This window comes from Alosa sapidissima, chromosome 6, assembly GCF_018492685.1.
Source record: "Alosa sapidissima isolate fAloSap1 chromosome 6, fAloSap1.pri, whole genome shotgun sequence".
Taxonomy (NCBI): domain Eukaryota; kingdom Metazoa; phylum Chordata; class Actinopteri; order Clupeiformes; family Clupeidae; genus Alosa; species Alosa sapidissima.
In genome coordinates, this window is record NC_055962.1 from 33,716,106 (window position 1) to 33,733,605 (window position 17,500).

Genomic DNA, 17,500 nt, shown 5'->3' on the forward strand with positions numbered 1-17,500 from the left:
CAATATGTTTATAGTCAATACTAAAAGAGAAATGCTCACCGTGCCGTGGCCATTGGCCTCGAAGTACACACCCACGTCAAACTCTAGCGCCACATGGTGGAGGTGCTTCACCCCCGTCTTCACACAGCGCACAATCACCTGGGATCAAAGGTCATAGTTAAAGCTGCAGTTGGCAAGTCTGACAGATTGAGGGGACTTAGCCAAAATTTTTAATGTTTTACAACTCTCATGCCCCTCCCCCACTACCACCAAGCACCCTCTCATCGAGTTTGTGCTTGTCAGTGCGCACCAGACTGCACCAGACTGTGATTGACAGTCAGATCTCACACAGCCCTGCTCTGATTGGACCAGAAGAACTGGGAGCTGAGGATTTTTGAAAAACAAATAACAGGCTCTAGGTGGAGGTACGTAGAAGTGCGGGTTTTTGTCTAAAACCGGCTGATTTATGTTGTTCTTTCGGAGCATAGTATTGGTTTCAGTGAATATGATAAAAAAAAAAAAAAAAATCTGCCAACTGCCATTTTTAAAAGGTATACTATGCAGGTTTAGTTATTTTTGGCGACTGTAGAGCTCCCTCTAGAGTCGCGATATAATTATATTTTACTCTGCTGTTGTAAAAAGCCTACTTCTCATGGCTTATCTCCCCTGTACACACAATGAAAATGCTTTTGTTGTGGAAGTGAAGGACTAACAACAGGCAAAAACCATCTCTAAAGAGCTATATCTACTAACAAGGTAATGTTTCACGATTCTCGCGAGATTTGTCGGGCTGCCGTTCTTGCCGTTCTGTGGTTTTTTTTCGGTAGAGAAAGTTCGTTTACCACACACACACCTTACATGCACATAATCACATATTCAGTACACTTCACATAAACAAACACAAAGTGATGCCATAAAAAGAGATATAAAGTGGGTGGCACAACGTTATCATTACCAGTGAGCAGGCTGTAAAACAGCGCCAGAATGTGCTAAATAAGCACTACCATAGGTCAGTGTTATACCACCTCACAATCTCACCCTGCAATATTATATCGTATCTGACCAAAATGCCCTCTCTACCAGTTGCATTAACAGACATAAGTGGGCATCAGTTCCGGTATTCTGAGCAATTTATATTTGGAGGTGCTCAGAGTTTTATACCCAATGCCAATATTTTAGATGTTTTAGTGTCCGGTCATTTTTGGGGAGAAATTCTGCCCATGTGTGTTTGTGCTACCATGGCGCCTGACCTTCATGTTGTCCTGGAGGTAGTGCGTGGAGCTCCCGTTAGCGTACGCTGTCTGGACCACTCCCAACTGCAGGTCCAGTCCAGCCTGCAAACAACATGCAACCGAGGGGGTTTTAAGACTTCATGGGACATTGTTACAGAGGTTACAGGGGGTGCGCGTGTGTGTGTGTGTGTGTGTGTGTGTGCGTGCATGCACATACTGTCTGTGAGGGTGTATATGTTTACCTTAGTAAGCAGCTCTTTGATAAAAGTGCTGATAAGTGTGGCAATCTTGTCTCCATCCAGCAGGTGAAAACGACCTTTATCATCATTGTAGTAATAAACGATCCTGTCGCCATCACCGTCGAACGAGCAACAGCGCTCCCCAAGTCCCATCTCCATACCTGAAGACAGGAAGAGAGGGAAAAGAGTCGAGGAGAGAGAGATTAAGAAAGAGAGGAAACAAGAGAACAGGAGAATGGAATGAGATCTAGGAGATCCCAAGCCAGAGAATCATCTTAAGCAACCTCTGTCTGAGTGCTGAAGGGAGGTATTTTTTTTCAGGTAGTGATGGGCAACGAGTTAGAGTAAGCACATGGAGTCATTATATAGAAGTGAAATGAGTGATGCTTGCTCTTTTGTAATGTGGGACAAACATCTATTTATAAGCCGTAAACAGGTACTGGATACAGACCGATGCAAAGGAAAAGAGAAAAACATATCGACGCGCTGTCTTCTATGCTCCCAAGGTGATTTAATAGGTACAACGTTTCAACCACAGGTACATTCCTAAACGTTGCACCTATTAAATCACCTTGGGAGCATAGAAGACAGTGTGCGGATATTTTTTTTTCTTTTTGCCGATGCTTGCTTTTTGTCATCAAAACTATAAAGAGCCAACTGCTTGACCAGCACACACCACATGCCCAATGGAACACAGTAACCAACATGCCACACTGATCTGCCACACAGGCACATGACTAATACAGGCCTTTGGGAAACAAAGGGCAGCAAAAGGTCTGATGCTAACTGGCTGAAGCGAAGCCTCTACAGTCTCACCACCCCCCCGGGTGTGTCCACACCTTGTGGTGCGCCCTGTTGGACTTTGACATAATCCGCGCCACAAAGGTGGTTTAGCTTCCCCGTCGAGCCGTCGTTGGTGAGCAGGACGGTCAGCTGACCCTGCAGGTATGGCTCCAGAGCCTTCAGCTGCAATGCACCGATCCCATTGGCTCCATCCACACGCAGCGGCTGACGCGGAGGTGCCTGGCAGGGTCAGTTTTATACACAGAATCAAATATAGGCAAATTCTTACACTTTTGTTCTATACGTATTGATGAAATGCTGGAAACACAATCGTAATCATCAGACTCTCACATTCTTGGTGATCTTGATGAACGCCTCTGAGAGTTTCTTGTAGTAACCCTCCACACTGATGTCACCATAGCGACCCTGGGTGTTCTGACAGCACACAAGGTAGTGCAGCTGAGGTGTGATCACCAGACCAAAATCTGATAGGAGGATAGAACAATCAGTCAATTAATCAAACAACCAATCAGCCAGTGTAAAAAACAATTAGTTCAACTGCATCTTAGTAGTCAGTATGAAAGTGGCCAAACTAACCTTGACAGTGTCCACCTAGGGCAGACACTCCATCTTGGACTGCCTGCGACAGGCTCTGGCTACTGGGCCTGGGAAGTTGGAAGTTGCTCAGCCAATCAGGTTAGCCATTACTTGTGAACTCCTAGCTGATGTCTGTAGTTCTGCATACACTAAAGCCAAGAAGACACTGTGCAAGTTTGCCCCAGACTCAGTCGGGGGCAACTTTACGATCGAGCTGAATTCCCATGCGATATGTCGAGCTGTCAGAATGTTTTGTGCTGCTTACAGTGTGACCAGTTGAATGCACAGTGTGTGCACTGCAATAATAGGTGATGTGTAGTGTGAGTTACCATGTCGTTCACAACTAAAGCAAATGCACAGTGTCTGCCTAGCTTCAGTAGGTGTGCTCTCAGCTAAAAATATCCAAAACACAAAACAGTAGCACTGAAAAAACTAGATCACACACCCCACACACCACACACACACACACACACACACACACACACACACACACACACACACACACACACACACACACAAAGTAGGGTTGCAACGTTGTGAGATTATGGTACAAGTTATAAAGTTGTATAACCACCTCAGAAATATAATTCCATACAGAAATATCAACCCTATACCAATACAGACCTGAGCATGAGTGAGCAAAAGTAAGCATTGTGCAAGAGTGACAAAGTAGCACATGTTAATTGATAGTGCATGGTGTCAGGCAAAGCAAGCAAAGGTAATTCTCAATAATTAAAACTATACTGTATAACTACAAATGTACTCCTAGTTGCTAGAGGTAACTGAAAATGTACTCCTAGTGATAGACTCCTAGAGATAAAAATGGCTACTCAGTGTCTGGCTATAATGTCGGAGTACCTGGTGTCTCTGCCGACAAACACACTGGCACTGTGGTCCATGTTGATGGCCTCCCTCTCGATGATATCCCTGAGTGCGGTCACTAGGCCATCCTGCTCAGCATTGGCCAGCTGTGTAGCGTAGCCTTCCCATGCCAACTCCAGCATCTCCCCCATGGGGTCAATAAGTTTCACCCCGTTATCCTCCTGCAACACACACACACACACACACACACACACACACACACACACACACACACACACACACAGTCACCTAGGATGCTCTGGGCTGGATCTGAGTTCACACATGCATGATAAATTATTATTCATGACCAAAACCTCACCTTCAAACACCAAACTCATCTGACTTATCGACATATAAAAATAAAAGACAACACCAGGCTAGATAATGTACCTTCCACTTTAACTAATCAGGATTGGTTACGAGGATGCCATGGTAATCCCACAAGATAATAATTCCTAAATGATCTCATAATTGCCATAAAGGAGGAGGGTAAGGAGTGAATGTCAATGAACAACAACAGGTGTGGTCGCATTCCACTGCTTATGGTCGTTATTATGACGACCAGGAAATAAGGCTGTAAATTTTCATTTGCTGAGCACGCTGGAGTAAATCTGACCTTTATCAGAGCTGAGAAATTCTCAGTGATTTTGTTAATGACTTGAGCCTAAGGATAGCTATCTTATGGTAAGATATGCACTGTTAAAGGGACACCAGGCAAGCCTGATGCTTTTTCTCTCTACGAAACTCCCCCTCGCTCGGTCTGAAGCTCTTTTCCTTTTCTTTGCGTCTTCCGTCAAGGGTTTTCGCTGCTTCTTCGCCGGCTCTGCCATTATACACGTTTGCAACAATCTCTAGCGTTTCGTTAGCCTGCCTCTGTGCTGTAAACTGATCCTGCTTCGGTCGGCGGGTAGGATACACCGAACTTGCAAGTGGGATATTCTTCCTACAGGCAGTAGGGGCGGGCGAGAGAGCCTTGATTCGCCCCGTAATGAGTCATTTAACCATATACCGACTTACGAAGATGATTAATTAACACGAAAACGTTGCCTGGTGTCCCTTTAAAACAACTGATTGTGAGACATAAGGACTGAATGCTCATCCTCCCCATATAATAGGAGACTATAACTGGGAAAAAGAAAAAGACTTTGTCTGCCAGACTGCCTGTCTAATGCAAACTGCTGTTTCAGCATTTCCTCCAGCTGCTAGTAGAGGAAGTAAAAGACGCCTCACATGGACTTAGCTGTCTCACGTCTTCCAAAACATAGTGTTTACCCCCTACCTTTCCTTATGGCACTAGTAATCCTTTAAGTAATCCATGTCTCTGTGAAACTCTTTGCAATGACTGAATGAATTAATTTATGAAGGGCTGAATGAATGAATGAACGAAGGAAGAACTGAATGAATGAATGAATGAATGAATGAAGGACTGAATGAAAGAATGAATAAATGAGGTATTAACTGCTCAACTGTTGAACACTAAACAAGCTGAAGAACACTACACAAGCTGAAGAACACAAACAAGCTCGATGACCATACCTCTGGGTTGTGTGAGGCGGTAACCATCACTCCTATTGTGGCCCGAGTTCGAAGGGATCGGAGAACGGCCAGCAAGCCCATACGGAACATCACATGGGGCAGCTGCTTGGCGTTGGTACGGAACCCAGCAGTGCCATACTGAAGAACTAGTCCTGCAGGTTTAGGGTACTGGGCCGACTTCTGGTACGTTGCCTCAAACTGTGCCATAGCTTGAAGAAAAGAGAGGAAACAGTGAGGATTTCTGTTACTTTAGGCTACCCCTCCCCCAATTGATGTCCACAGAGGAATTTAAAAACATTTTCCTTTACAACATAAATATGTAACACACACACACACACGTCTCTACAAATAGGTTGATGCAGATGTATCCTGTACTCTTAAATGTGTAATGAAGGCAATATGACACTTTGTCCCATACACAGTCAAATAGCCTACACAGCAGTACATTAGCAATTTTGTTATATCAATTTAAATCTCAAATTTTCACCCCACCTCAAAATCTCTGACACTTGTCTGTTTCTTTCAGACCAAGAGGCGCACACAAACAATAACATTACAAACCTTGTGCGCGCGTGTTTCAATGGCATTATTAGGTGAACATTTTTTTTTAAATTAAAAACAGATATTTTATCGAACATGTTATCCAAATGTCTGCGGAATATCCATAGCCTGCTGACCTTACTTTACCGAAACAGTGAGTGTCCCCTGCCTTTGCGGATTCCAAAAATTCGCAAAAATCATGTAAATACTCTAATTAATAATTTAGCCTACACAATACAACACTCCAGTTCCCATAATAACATAACACAACTATGTGGAGTTTAGACTAGACTACACTACTACTACTACTACTACTAGCCTACTAGCCTATTTGGGTTACAAAAATGAATGAAAACATGAATACATTTGTTTGTAGAATCAATCTTACCATCTGGCTGTTCAGACAAAAGTTACACAGCTGTCCGAACGGATAAGCGTAAATGTACTATTCCATAGTCGCCTACTGTTTCTATGCGATGATGTGGGAGTTATGATGTGGCCGCTTCCTGGTTCGGTTTCTGTCTTCTTCCTTCTTCAGATGAGACTTCTTCTTCTGTGATTTTTTATTGGAAATACCGCCATCTTCTGGACTGAGTGTGAACTGTGAACTCATTGGGATGCCAGTTTTATCCGAACCAGTCCTCTACAAACTGCATAAATACATAGCATACTTAAAAGCTGAGCATACACATTGCTCTACCATTCCCTTGTCAACCTAGAATTTGTCAAATGATAACAATTTGTTGGAACCTTGCGTCCATTTATCCCCCTTTTTAAATGGTATAATATTGCCATGTGAAAATGTTGTTTCTGGTTGCACACCATATTTATAATGTAAAAAGAGTGTAATTTGTCCATCAAATTCAATCAGATCAGTTCCAAACAATAAAATATAGACCTAAATGAACATTTTAACAACAGCTCTTTTTGTGTGTGCACAACTTTATTTTTTCCATGGTATAAGATGACCTTTTCATGGAATTGCCCATATGCTATGTAGACTATACAAAATAAAAGTGGGGAAAAGAAAAACAAACAAACAAACAATAACAAAATAAATCCTGTTTGCAAGCTGAGTTTTAGTATCACTCACTCTTTTTTTACATTTTTTTATTTATTTATTAGTATATTTTTTTGGCCTTTTATGCCTTTAATTGACACGATAGTAGAGAATGACAGGAAGTGAGTGGGAGAGAGAGTCGGGGTGGGATCCAGAAAGGACCACGGGGCGGGAATCGAACCCGGGTCACCGGCGTATGGTGCCGGTGCCCCAGCCAGTTGCACCACGGCTGGGGCCAGTATCACTCACTCTTGTGCAAAATAACAAACTGGAAAATGGTATACTAAATGGTCAAATATCTGACAGAGAAAGGGAGTGCAGAGGTGAGATGATCTAAGCGAAGAAACTTGATGACAGAGAATTGCCAGGAAAACACTGACTTGACTTGAATAATCCACTTGCTACGGCTGTATGTGTTCCCTGTGCTGTTTGTCCGAGGGTCGAGGGTCGAGGATCCTGTTCCTGCGAGAGGCTTTTGGTGTGGGGACTACTGGCTGTCTTGCTGCCTCCCAGCCTGGGATTTTGTATTGTCTTTTGATTTGGACTTTGTCGTGTATTCATGTAGTGTCTTGTCACGCACGGTATGTTTTGATGTAATGAATCTCACTGGTTGGGTCATTTTAAAAGGTGTTATTATTTCTGAGGAATTTGCGTCAGTGGTGGGTTTTTGTTCACCCCTAAAAGGGCCACGTAACGGTGAGGTGTAACACTCTCTTGAGCCATCGCTTACTGTATGGGAAATTGTACCATGGGGTTATAAAATATGAATTGAACAAAGCAGATGTAGCCTACAGATTGGTCATTATTTCTGAGAAATTCCTTCCTCTTCTTTCACATTTTGAGCATTATTGAATATTATGATTACGGTCTTGCACCTTTTTATTTCCCTCAACACCCACATGTGCTGGAACCAAAGTGAACTTTACACAAACATTTTTTTTTTTATTTCCCCTAACAGGTCTTACCTGCTTGCAAATTTTCCACTCTGCATATTTGACAGGGAGGATATGGAGTCTAAGCAGATGACTATCTTGTGGCTCTACTTTCTCTATAGCCTGGTCAGGACCACAAAGATCTCCTTTCAGGGAGATACTAGTCTGGAACCCCATCATTCACTAACATTTCCAGCGGGCGGCAGATTACTTGCCCAATCAGCGACAATAGGGGATGACACTATATAGTTTGAAAAAGAAATTGGCTGTGGTAAACAATAGTAGCAACGCCTGCAAACATCAATAATTGCAGTCAGTAGAATGTCTACATTTATTTACAGGTCCACTTACATTTTTTCCTGACTGCATTGATCCCTGATCAATGTGACTGGTAGGCTGTTGGACCAATGATTTCAAAGTTAAGCTATGTGTACGCCCGTCATCATGTGTAGTGTTGGAAAGGTTTCCCAATCGTGAGTGACCGGACTCTATTCACTTTGTGAAAGAGTTCTGTTTACCAGGCCACTTCCTCTGCCCATTGCAATGCTAAATAAGGAAATAACGGCCATTATTTGAGCTGGGAAGACTGAGGTGATCTTCTTTTTTGGATGTTAACACTGTATTTGGGGATGAAGATGGCTGCATCTGTTTTGGAACTTTGAATGTGTTGTCATACATGGTTTCTTTATACTGTTGACATTTTGATATATAACTCTAGATGTATTATTTTATTTAATTATTTTTAGATTAGATTCAACTTTATTGTCATTGTGCAGAGTACAAGTACAGAGACAACGAAATGCAGTTAGTGTCCAGAAGTGCAAAAAGTGGAAAAGTGCAATGTGAACAGTAAAGGCAGGTAGTAGTGTTACTGAGGTGACCTGTGTATCAGTGTTGGCTCTACACAATTTATTGCCATTATTAAAATAGGCTATCCTAATCTTCAAAACTGTTTGAGTAGTTTTCAAATAGTAGTTTTGATTCCCAAGTGCCACCCCAATAAAAAGTCTGGACCCAGCTGGCCCCCCCTATAAAATAATCCTGGCTACGCCCCTGTGGTCGCCCCTAGCGGAACTGCAACAGATTGCAGTTACAATGGAGTTGAGTGATCCGGGTCTCCGTAAACGGGCTCTGGTTGTAGTCTTTCCGCGAGACCTTCTTTTACTGTCTATGCTTCAGGCTCAAATATTGAGCGGAAGTTTATATGCGGTTGTGAGGTATCTGAAAAAATAGTTCCACAATAGCAAATAACACGGCTGGAAATCATACATTGCGCCGATATATATTTGCTTTTAATAATCAGTGAACACCACTAACCACTCGGTGAGTTGCACAGTTTTGAAAATGAATGTTAAGGGTTGTTTTAAGGACATGTTTGTGCATGCCCATAGGCAGCCACTCTGAAGCAGTAAAGGCGATTCAAAACGAGTCAGAAAAGTCGAGACAGGACCAATCGTCAAAATGTTGGTGTCCACCACTCTAGTTCATCCAAAACAAACCAGAAAAGGGACTCAAAGTGCTAAATACCAGAATTATCCTTTAACAGTATCAAAGGCTTTATATATGTCTATGAATAAGATAAAATTACTATCTGTTAGGTAGGCTACTCTCGATAGGAGTTGAGATGTCCTGCTCACTTCATGTTACGCTTAAAAATATATATTTTGAACAAATGATTTAGGCTATTAGTTTAATGTTTTATTCATCTCTGCAATACAAGTACTGATTGACAATTTAAACAATGAATTTAGATGTATTAGCAACTGATAGCCTGGCTCTGTCACATTTTCCTTCAGTATGTCATCTGGGTTTGTGGTATATTCGTGGGTTTTTAATAGAGAGCTGCGTGAAAGAGTCTGAATATTTCCGGGCTAGACAACTGATGCTATAGAATGCAGATCATAACACGTTACATTTGTAAAAGATTTAATAAAAAATAAACACACATATAAAAAACATCCAATTGATGTAACTACACATAATATGACATGGAGAAATGCAAAGAATGAAAACAAAATGTTGACATTGTTGACATCCAGTCACAAATGGCAGGACAGACCAGGACAAATGGACGGTATCTGTACTGCCTGAACATCCATAGAGAGACAGTACATAGAGGAAGTGAATACAGCACTGCAGTGGAAGCTGCTCCTGAGGAGGATGGACTCACAGACAGCTCAGGAGAGCAGAAAGATGGAGGTCAACGGCATCAGCAGGAAGAAGAGGTTTTTCCTGATGGTGCCAGCACCGTTACACAAATCCCCCATACAGCAAGTTGATTCATTTCAGTCTTTGTCATTGTGAGAGGTACAGCCATAAGTGGTCACATCTTTACCACAACAGGCAACAACTAGAGAGAGGAGGAACCATTTAAGTGACAATGCAAGTTTATCAAAACGGCAGAGAAATAAACAATATTACAGTGTAGTGCCAAAAACTAACCATTTTTCACACAACGATCAGAATTTGCAGGGCAGTTGATTATTCCATAAGTTTTCCCTTTAAAGCCGTAACATTGTAGAAAATCTAAGAGGAAGCAGAATACGTTAATGTAGAAAACAGAAAGGTGATGTGATGGAAAAAAATGCCTTGAACAATAAAGAAAACAACATATCAAGCAGCTTTACTACCTACGCCTTATAGAAGTGAAAACCTTTACCACTTAACTTTAAAGACTCAGAACATAGTTAGGCATAAAACTCTAACATTGCCCCGGCACAGGATAAATGTGAGTTTATGATTCATCAGTCGGTGATACAGCTACGTTTAGATTTTCACGGACCATAGATCAACCCATTAATATGGACAAAATTATTATTATTATTATTATTATTATTATTAAAAGAGCAGTTAGGTGACTGCAGACCTACAGCCCTGTAATATCAAGCAAAATTAAACCAAATTCCAGCGTGTGTGTTCAGAGATCCAGATTTGAATTACATTGTATCAGTAATTTTGAAGTCATGTGAGCAGATACTGTACACACAGATGGCTGCTGGATGGACATGCACATCCGTACACATAATTATGCAAACAAAGAAATAATCAAATAGATGTCCATTACAGATGTGTGTTACCTCCAGTGGACAGCATGCTGGCCAGGATGAGCATGATGGATGCGATCTTCAGAGACATCTCAACTTAGACTTAGACTTCTTTAATGTCCATAAAACTTACATAAAATGGAAAATTGTCTTTGACAGTGGCATAAAGACATACAAGAAGCACACACACACACACATCACAGAAAACACTATGCACAATAAATAGATAAACATAATATATAGGTAAAAACTATGAAATCAGTCCAGTTTGCTCCAGAGAAGAGTTAAAAGATATAGATAGATAGATAGATAGATAGATAGATAGATAGATAGATAGATACTTTATTGATCCCCAGGGGAAATTCAAGAAATTCAAGTCACAGATATAAATAATAATGAGTAGAATACATAAAGTGCCTAACCGCATATACATTTATCTGACTATGGGCAGTTCTTTGTTAAGGATGGTCACGGCTGATGGAATGAATGACCACTTGTATCCATTCTTCCTTGCCATTGGGACTGCAAGTCTCCGTCCTGATGGCAGCAGCTGGAAAGCACAGTGGAGGGGATGAGTTGGATCTTGATAAACCTTTTTTAATAAAATCTGTGAATACAGGTGTGAGAGTTGATGTTGTTTATGTCCAATGATCTTTCCACCCTGGTTGACTATTTGTGCCAGTGTGTTCTTTTGTTTGACCGAAAGGTGCCCATACCATGACACGATGTTGAACGTCAGCACACTCTCGGTCAGTGATTTGTAGACCATGGTCATTGTGCGCTGGCTGGTGTTGAGGCTCCTGAGTTTCCTCAGAAGGGCCAGGTGCTGTCTCCCTTTTTTGAATATGTAGTCCACATGGTTTTGAAATTGTAACTGGTGATCTATTATTGTTCCGAGATATTTGAATTGAGTGACCAGCTCCACTTCCTGACCCTTCATGCTGATTGGCTTGAAGGTGGGCACAGAGTCTTTATTACCTCCTCTCCTGCTGCTTCCTAGCCACATCTCCTTGGTCTTGGCGATGTTGAGATCCAGGAAGCTACTGTCGAACCAAGAAGTCAGGGTGTTGATGTATTGCAGGTAGGGAGAGCTGTTTGAGTCCTGAAGGCAGGCAATTAAGGCCATGTCATCTGCATACTTAATGAGGGAGAGGTCACTGCTGTTGCACTGTATTTCGTTTGTATATATGGAGAAAAGCAAAGGGGATAATACACATCCTTGAGGGAAACCTGTATTCAGGACAAGAGAGTCAGAGAGGCAGTTCTGAATACAGACTCGCTGGGGTCGGTCTCTCAAAAATTCCCTGATGAGGAGGACCAGGCCACCACTGACTTCCAGGTCACGAAGGCGTCCTAGGAGGAGGTGAGGCTGAACGGTGTTGAAGGCTGAGGAGAAATCCATGAAAAGAATGCGAGCATGAGTGTTGGGTTTGTCCAGATGACTGTGGATGCTGTTCAGGAGGGTGAGTGTGGCGTCCTCCACTCCTCTGTTGGTTTGGTAGGCAAATTGCCTGGGGTCTAGTGATCCTGCTAGCTGGTGGGTCAGTTCATTGCGTATGAGGCGCTCCATTCATTTGCTGAGGATGGGTGTAAGAGCAATGGGTCTGAAGTCATTATTCATTTTGGCGTGGGGGGTTTTTGGTACAGGTATGATGGTCACTGTCTTCCAGGCCTGGGGGTAAAAGTTGGAGTTCAGGAACAGCTGAAACACTTTGGTGATAGTTGGTCCCAGTTGGGCTGCACATTCCTTTAATACCCACCCTTTGAGCCCCGTCTGGACCAGGGGCTTTGTGAGGGTTAACCCTTTGCAGTACGGAGATCACTTTATCCTCCTGAATAATCATTGGGTCAGAGGTCAGTCCAGAGCAGACAGCGTCACACACACTCCCTCTCCATGCATCTCTAGCATTACCAGTCTTCAGTTTCTCCTCAACCTTGTCCTTATAGATACAGATCAAAACGAAAAACGATGGTTCCATGCTGGGGTTACATGCTCACCAAGTTTCGTGTACCCCGGTCTTTCAGTGTCCCGGGAATCCTTGACGGAAATTTGGACATGCGAAAAAGATCTGACTAAAAAAATCTGACTAAACCTATATGAGGTTCGCTGAGCGGCGGTCATAATAATCCTGCAACGTATCCTCCCCTGCTGGCTGCCGCTCACTTGTTCAATTCCACCCTGCAAAAGAACAGCCGAACGCTGTCACTGGCACTAAATTGATTATTTCAAATGACATGTCAAGAAAAGCCTCTTTTGTCCTTTTATTACAAATGTTAAATGCTGGAGTTGCTACTATTGGGACTTTGCCTGGAATCGTGTTCTATGGTTAGATGGAAATTCTGAACATGTAACTTTTTGACAACAATTAGGCCTACTTGTGGTGGGTTATGCATAGAAGGGTGGCTATGCTGAGAAGAACCCCATGCCTACTGATGAAGTATGGCCAGACGGAGACTCTGTGATGTTGTGAGTCTGTTTTTATTCTAAAAGCCCTGGGAACCACACGATATAATTAACTCCATGACATATCTGGTCATTTTACATCAAAATCTTTCTGCCTGTGCCGAGACACTAAAAGCAAAGATCCTTGAATACTCCGCTTCAACCCTCTGCTAAAAGTGGGTCATGATTGGATCACCCAGGAGGTCAGTGAACCGATACATATGTCCAAATCAACACTAAACACAACATCAAGCTTCTGCCCTGGTCATCTTAGTCCCCTGATCTACAGTAATCTCCATAGAAAAGTGTGCTGAGAAGAGAATGCACAAGAGATAGGAATGATGACCCAGGAACACGGACGATCTGGAGAGGTTCTGTATGGAGTAATGGTCTAAAATCCCTTGCGTTATATTCTCAAACTCTATGGCATGTTGTAGAACAACATTAAGATGTGTTTTATTGTCAAGGGAAGCTTGCATTGCAATGAATTAAATACAGGGGTGCCAATATTTGTAACACGCGATTTTGTGAAAAATATGTATTCCTTTATGATGCATTGTTTTTCTTAGAATAAATGTGCTTCCCCTCAAGATTTTTCCTCATTGTTTTTATTGTGATATTAAGATTTTTTAACTCAACTTTAACAGGGGTGCCAATAAATTTGGATGGCACAATCAATATACACATGCCACCCTCTCTTTATAGTCAACCCCATGCACCCCATTATGGAAAATAATCTCGGCTTTTTTATTTATGGGCTGTTTAAAACCGCGCCACACCTGCGCAGTTTAGACATACATTGCGCAGGCTCGCTGGTTTAACCCTTTGAGCGGATTCGCCTGACAACGCGTGACGTTGAGTAGAGTGTTCCGTCAGTGTAGCGGTGCATCATATGACACTGTCCGCCGATCCTTGACTAGAGGAGAGAGCTGTCATTGAAATAAATAAATAAACAAACAGACGAGAGAGAATAACAACTATATCATTTCTACTCCTTGTACCAGTCCACCCTCGCGTGGACCACAGCGGGTATTCTCCATCCTCTCCTTCAACCGCCGACCGGCATCAGACCGAAAACTCAACCTCCGTTGTGCGGAGACATCTCCGTGGCTTTTCCGTAGGACAGAGTCATTTACGGGTCGGTCCTAAAGGATACGGTGCGTCACCATTTCCGTTTGAAGCACCGACTGCAATTCCTCTGTAGGCGCGCTCTCGACATTTTCTCCCAGAATTGTCACTCTGAGCGTGCGTATCTGTGGGATTTAGTTTCCATTTTCCTGATGTACATTCATAACGGAAAGGGGGAATTCAATGAATTTGAATTAAACCTGGACATCAATCAGGCAAAGCGCTGCAGCTGAGGACAGCTTCCCGCGACGTGTCCGCGTTTGCCGTCTCGTCATTTCTTATTATCGTAGGGGAGTGAGAAAATAGAATTGATAGCGACTGTTGGGCGTTACGTAATAGGGGCATTATCCCGGTTGCTGGACTGAACGGTATAACGGGAGACACGCAGAGATACACAGAGTGCAACCTTGCGTAAGTATACCCATGACCGAGCTACTATATCAACGTGACTAGAAATTAATTAAAAAAATAATACATTATTGTCTGGGGTTGGTTGACATCATATTGAATGTCTTTGTCATTTGGACGAGTAATAAAGACGAAGCCGCAAAGGGGTTGGGAAGAGCCACCTGCTAGGTAATCGGTAACGAATATTTATGTTGCCGTGTCTCTAATTTGTGTTCTGTCCTGTGATTCTTGAGGTGGTTGACGCTACGGGGAGAAAATGTCGGGGCAGACTCTGACGGATCGCATTGCCGCTGCGCAATACCAGCTCACGGGCTCCGAAGTGGCGACGCGCGTCTGCAAAGCTACCACACACGAGGTGATGGCGCCCAAGAAGAAGCACTTGGATTGTGAGTGTTACATCTCCCCATGCACTCCATCTTTTTTGTGCGACAGATGCCTGTCTGTAGAACACCTTCACGTGCCAATATGAAATATGCGCTTTCGTGCGCGCGCAACACACCTGCATTCTGCAACTGCATGTATACAGAACACTTAACCTTGTGTTACAATCAAAACAGTTATTTTGCAAACAAGAGAATGGTCATATTTGGAATAACCATTGATTGTTGGCATTGATGGTGCTATCCTCCATAACCTGGCCAGTCCATCTGCATTTTTACTGGGCTGTGCTGTCCTTGAGTGTCCTGGCGTTGTGGGTGACTGGAACAACTCTTGTGGCCTGCATATGTGTGTCCTTGTGTGTGTGTGTGTGTGTGTGTGTGTGTGTGCTTGAGTGAGTGAGTGAGTGAGAGTGTGTGTCTTGGGTGTGTGTGAGTGAGAGAGAGGAGAAGGGGTGGGGACAGTTGACCAGAGGGACTCACAGGCCAAAGCCTCTCCACACACACAGATGACCCCTCCCTTCCTTTTCCATGTCCCAAATCCAACCCAAGAGTTTAGGTTATCTTTCTATATGCAATCTATCATATGCACATATGTGTTCTTATCTCTGTTGTTATTTCACTAAACTATACCTGTATCATTATTAGAGATGGTACATGAATTAAGCATATTTGTCCTAGTCAAGGCATGAAAACCCCATTCCTGAAGTATGTCTAGCCAGTGCTCTAGATGAGTATTTGGGGTAGATGGTTGGGGGAGGGGCAGAGGGTACTCCTCCTGACTCCTTCGGACACTTCCTGCTCAGGCGCGGCCGATCGGCCTGTCGGACCTGCCGGTGCAGAGAAGCGGGAGCAAGGGATTGTGGGTTGGACCTATCACCTGGGTGACGTGGCTGCTGAATTATGGATTGATGAGCCAAAGCATGGCATGCATAATTTACTGCACCAAAGGTGACCACGTTACTGCCGGCTAGAGACTAGAATGCGGCCACACAGATCATGCACCTGAGCTGTGTTTGTGTGTGTGTGTGTGTGTGTGTGTGTGTGTGTGTGTGTGTGTGTGTGTGTGTGCGCACGCATCTGTGTGTGCATATGTTTCTGTGTGTGTGTGTGTGAAAAGACACATTGACAGTGCTATTCACATGAATGCATTCAGCAGATTTTCCCTATTTGAGGCTGAGCGAAGTCTAAAGTACAGTGCCGTTGCAGTACACATCAGTAATCCTATCAGGATACTATCAATGCAAACATCAGCACTGTGCATGCCCTCAAGGTCTTAGGTCACATCCTGAATGAGAAGAGAAAGTCTCCTACCATTACAGCTATGTGCATTTTGTGTCATTCAAAGACCTGTCCTATGGAGCAGACAAGTAAAAAAAGTCCATAATACGGTTTATTAACCAATCAGAGTAAATCAGATATCACGTCCTAAAAGAGTAAATTCCCTTTTCACCTCAGCATAAGCCGATCAGCTTCTGTTTCTGAGACTTCACTCTAGAAATGAAAGATGCTTAAATGCTTCTTTTCATCACTACATGGTTCTATAAAGAACAATGACTTTGTTGAACCTTTACCTCAAGTGAAAGGTTCTTCACATTGGAAATGGCTCCTCAGAAAGACCATTTTCATACCTTTTCTCAAACGTTCTTTAAAGAACTATTGCCTTCAGGGTTCTTTGAAGCACAGCAAAAGGTTGTTGTTCTATGGCATCACTCTGAAGGAGCAATTACTCTTCAGAGTGTTCCCTGAAGGAGCAGGTTCCAGCATGATTGGTTGCCAGAGGTGCTGCCAGCCTCTGGCGTCTCTCTCTCGTCGGTTGTGGCGCGTGTGGGGGTATCTGCTGGGATAGCTTCATCACCGTGGCACCCAGCCTGGCGCGGGGATGTGTGAGATCGTTGGCACGGGCCGGTTGTGTCGTGACTCGTGACGGCTCCCTTCTCAGCCAGATTGGCTCATAAATTCAGCGCCTGCCTCCCCATCACCCCATACCACCCCCTCCCCCGTTCCCTTGGTCGCACTATGCAGACGTGAGCACACAGTAAAGAGCTCTCCTGCATCTGCTGTCTCATGCATTAGCTTTAGGCAGAGAGGGTTGAAGCGGATCTTTGGTTTAGGCTTCTGTTTTATTTTGGTGTTCTAGAACCTTATTTGATCTCATTTGTGAAGGTTCTAGTGTTTTATATTGGTGTTCTAGAACCATATTTGATCTCATCTGTGAAGGTTCTAGTGATTTGGGGATTCTAGGGAATCCAAGATTCACACTTGTGTCTCCGATATTCAGTTGTTCCATATTATATATAGATATTAAATTGTCCCTCCTCTCGCCCTCATCTTGAATACT

The 17,500-nt window shown here is 43.2% G+C and overlaps 2 protein-coding genes and 1 long non-coding RNA gene across 9 annotated transcripts in view; 1 reads left to right on the forward strand and 2 right to left on the reverse strand.

The window, feature by feature from the left end:
• Positions 1 to 6,303, reverse strand: part of pgm3 (phosphoglucomutase 3) — a 10,241-nt gene extending 3,938 nt beyond the window's left edge. The window contains exons 1-9 of the mRNA XM_042095239.1: positions 6,156 to 6,303; positions 5,228 to 5,436; positions 3,689 to 3,873; positions 2,831 to 2,898; positions 2,585 to 2,718; positions 2,290 to 2,473; positions 1,454 to 1,611; positions 1,230 to 1,313; positions 40 to 138 (exon numbers count right to left, since the gene is read on the reverse strand). Coding sequence (XP_041951173.1) covers positions 40 to 138; positions 1,230 to 1,313; positions 1,454 to 1,611; positions 2,290 to 2,473; positions 2,585 to 2,718; positions 2,831 to 2,898; positions 3,689 to 3,873; positions 5,228 to 5,434 — 1,119 coding nt within the window. The 5' untranslated portion in view covers positions 5,435 to 5,436; positions 6,156 to 6,303. The remainder of the gene's footprint in view (positions 1 to 39; positions 139 to 1,229; positions 1,314 to 1,453; positions 1,612 to 2,289; positions 2,474 to 2,584; positions 2,719 to 2,830; positions 2,899 to 3,688; positions 3,874 to 5,227; positions 5,437 to 6,155) is intronic.
• A 3,365-nt stretch (positions 6,304 to 9,668) lies between these two features.
• LOC121711552 lies at positions 9,669 to 10,899 on the reverse strand. The gene is made up of 3 exons (XR_006032367.1): positions 10,837 to 10,899; positions 10,202 to 10,285; positions 9,669 to 10,109 (listed from the first exon to the last, which is right to left on the reverse strand). It is a non-coding gene; the product is annotated as an uncharacterized LOC121711552 (long non-coding RNA).
• A 3,166-nt stretch (positions 10,900 to 14,065) lies between these two features.
• Positions 14,066 to 17,500, forward strand: part of LOC121711550 (clathrin coat assembly protein AP180-like) — a 38,103-nt gene continuing 34,668 nt past the window's right edge. For 2 of the 7 annotated variants that reach the window (XM_042095232.1, XM_042095237.1), the window contains exons 1-2: positions 14,072 to 14,785; positions 15,016 to 15,168. In XM_042095232.1, coding sequence (XP_041951166.1) covers positions 15,039 to 15,168 — 130 coding nt within the window. In that variant the 5' untranslated portion in view covers positions 14,072 to 14,785; positions 15,016 to 15,038. Of the gene's footprint in view, positions 14,786 to 15,015; positions 15,169 to 17,500 lie in introns of all 7 variants that reach the window. The other 5 variants (XM_042095234.1, XM_042095236.1, XM_042095238.1 and 2 more) reach the window with 5 other exon arrangements.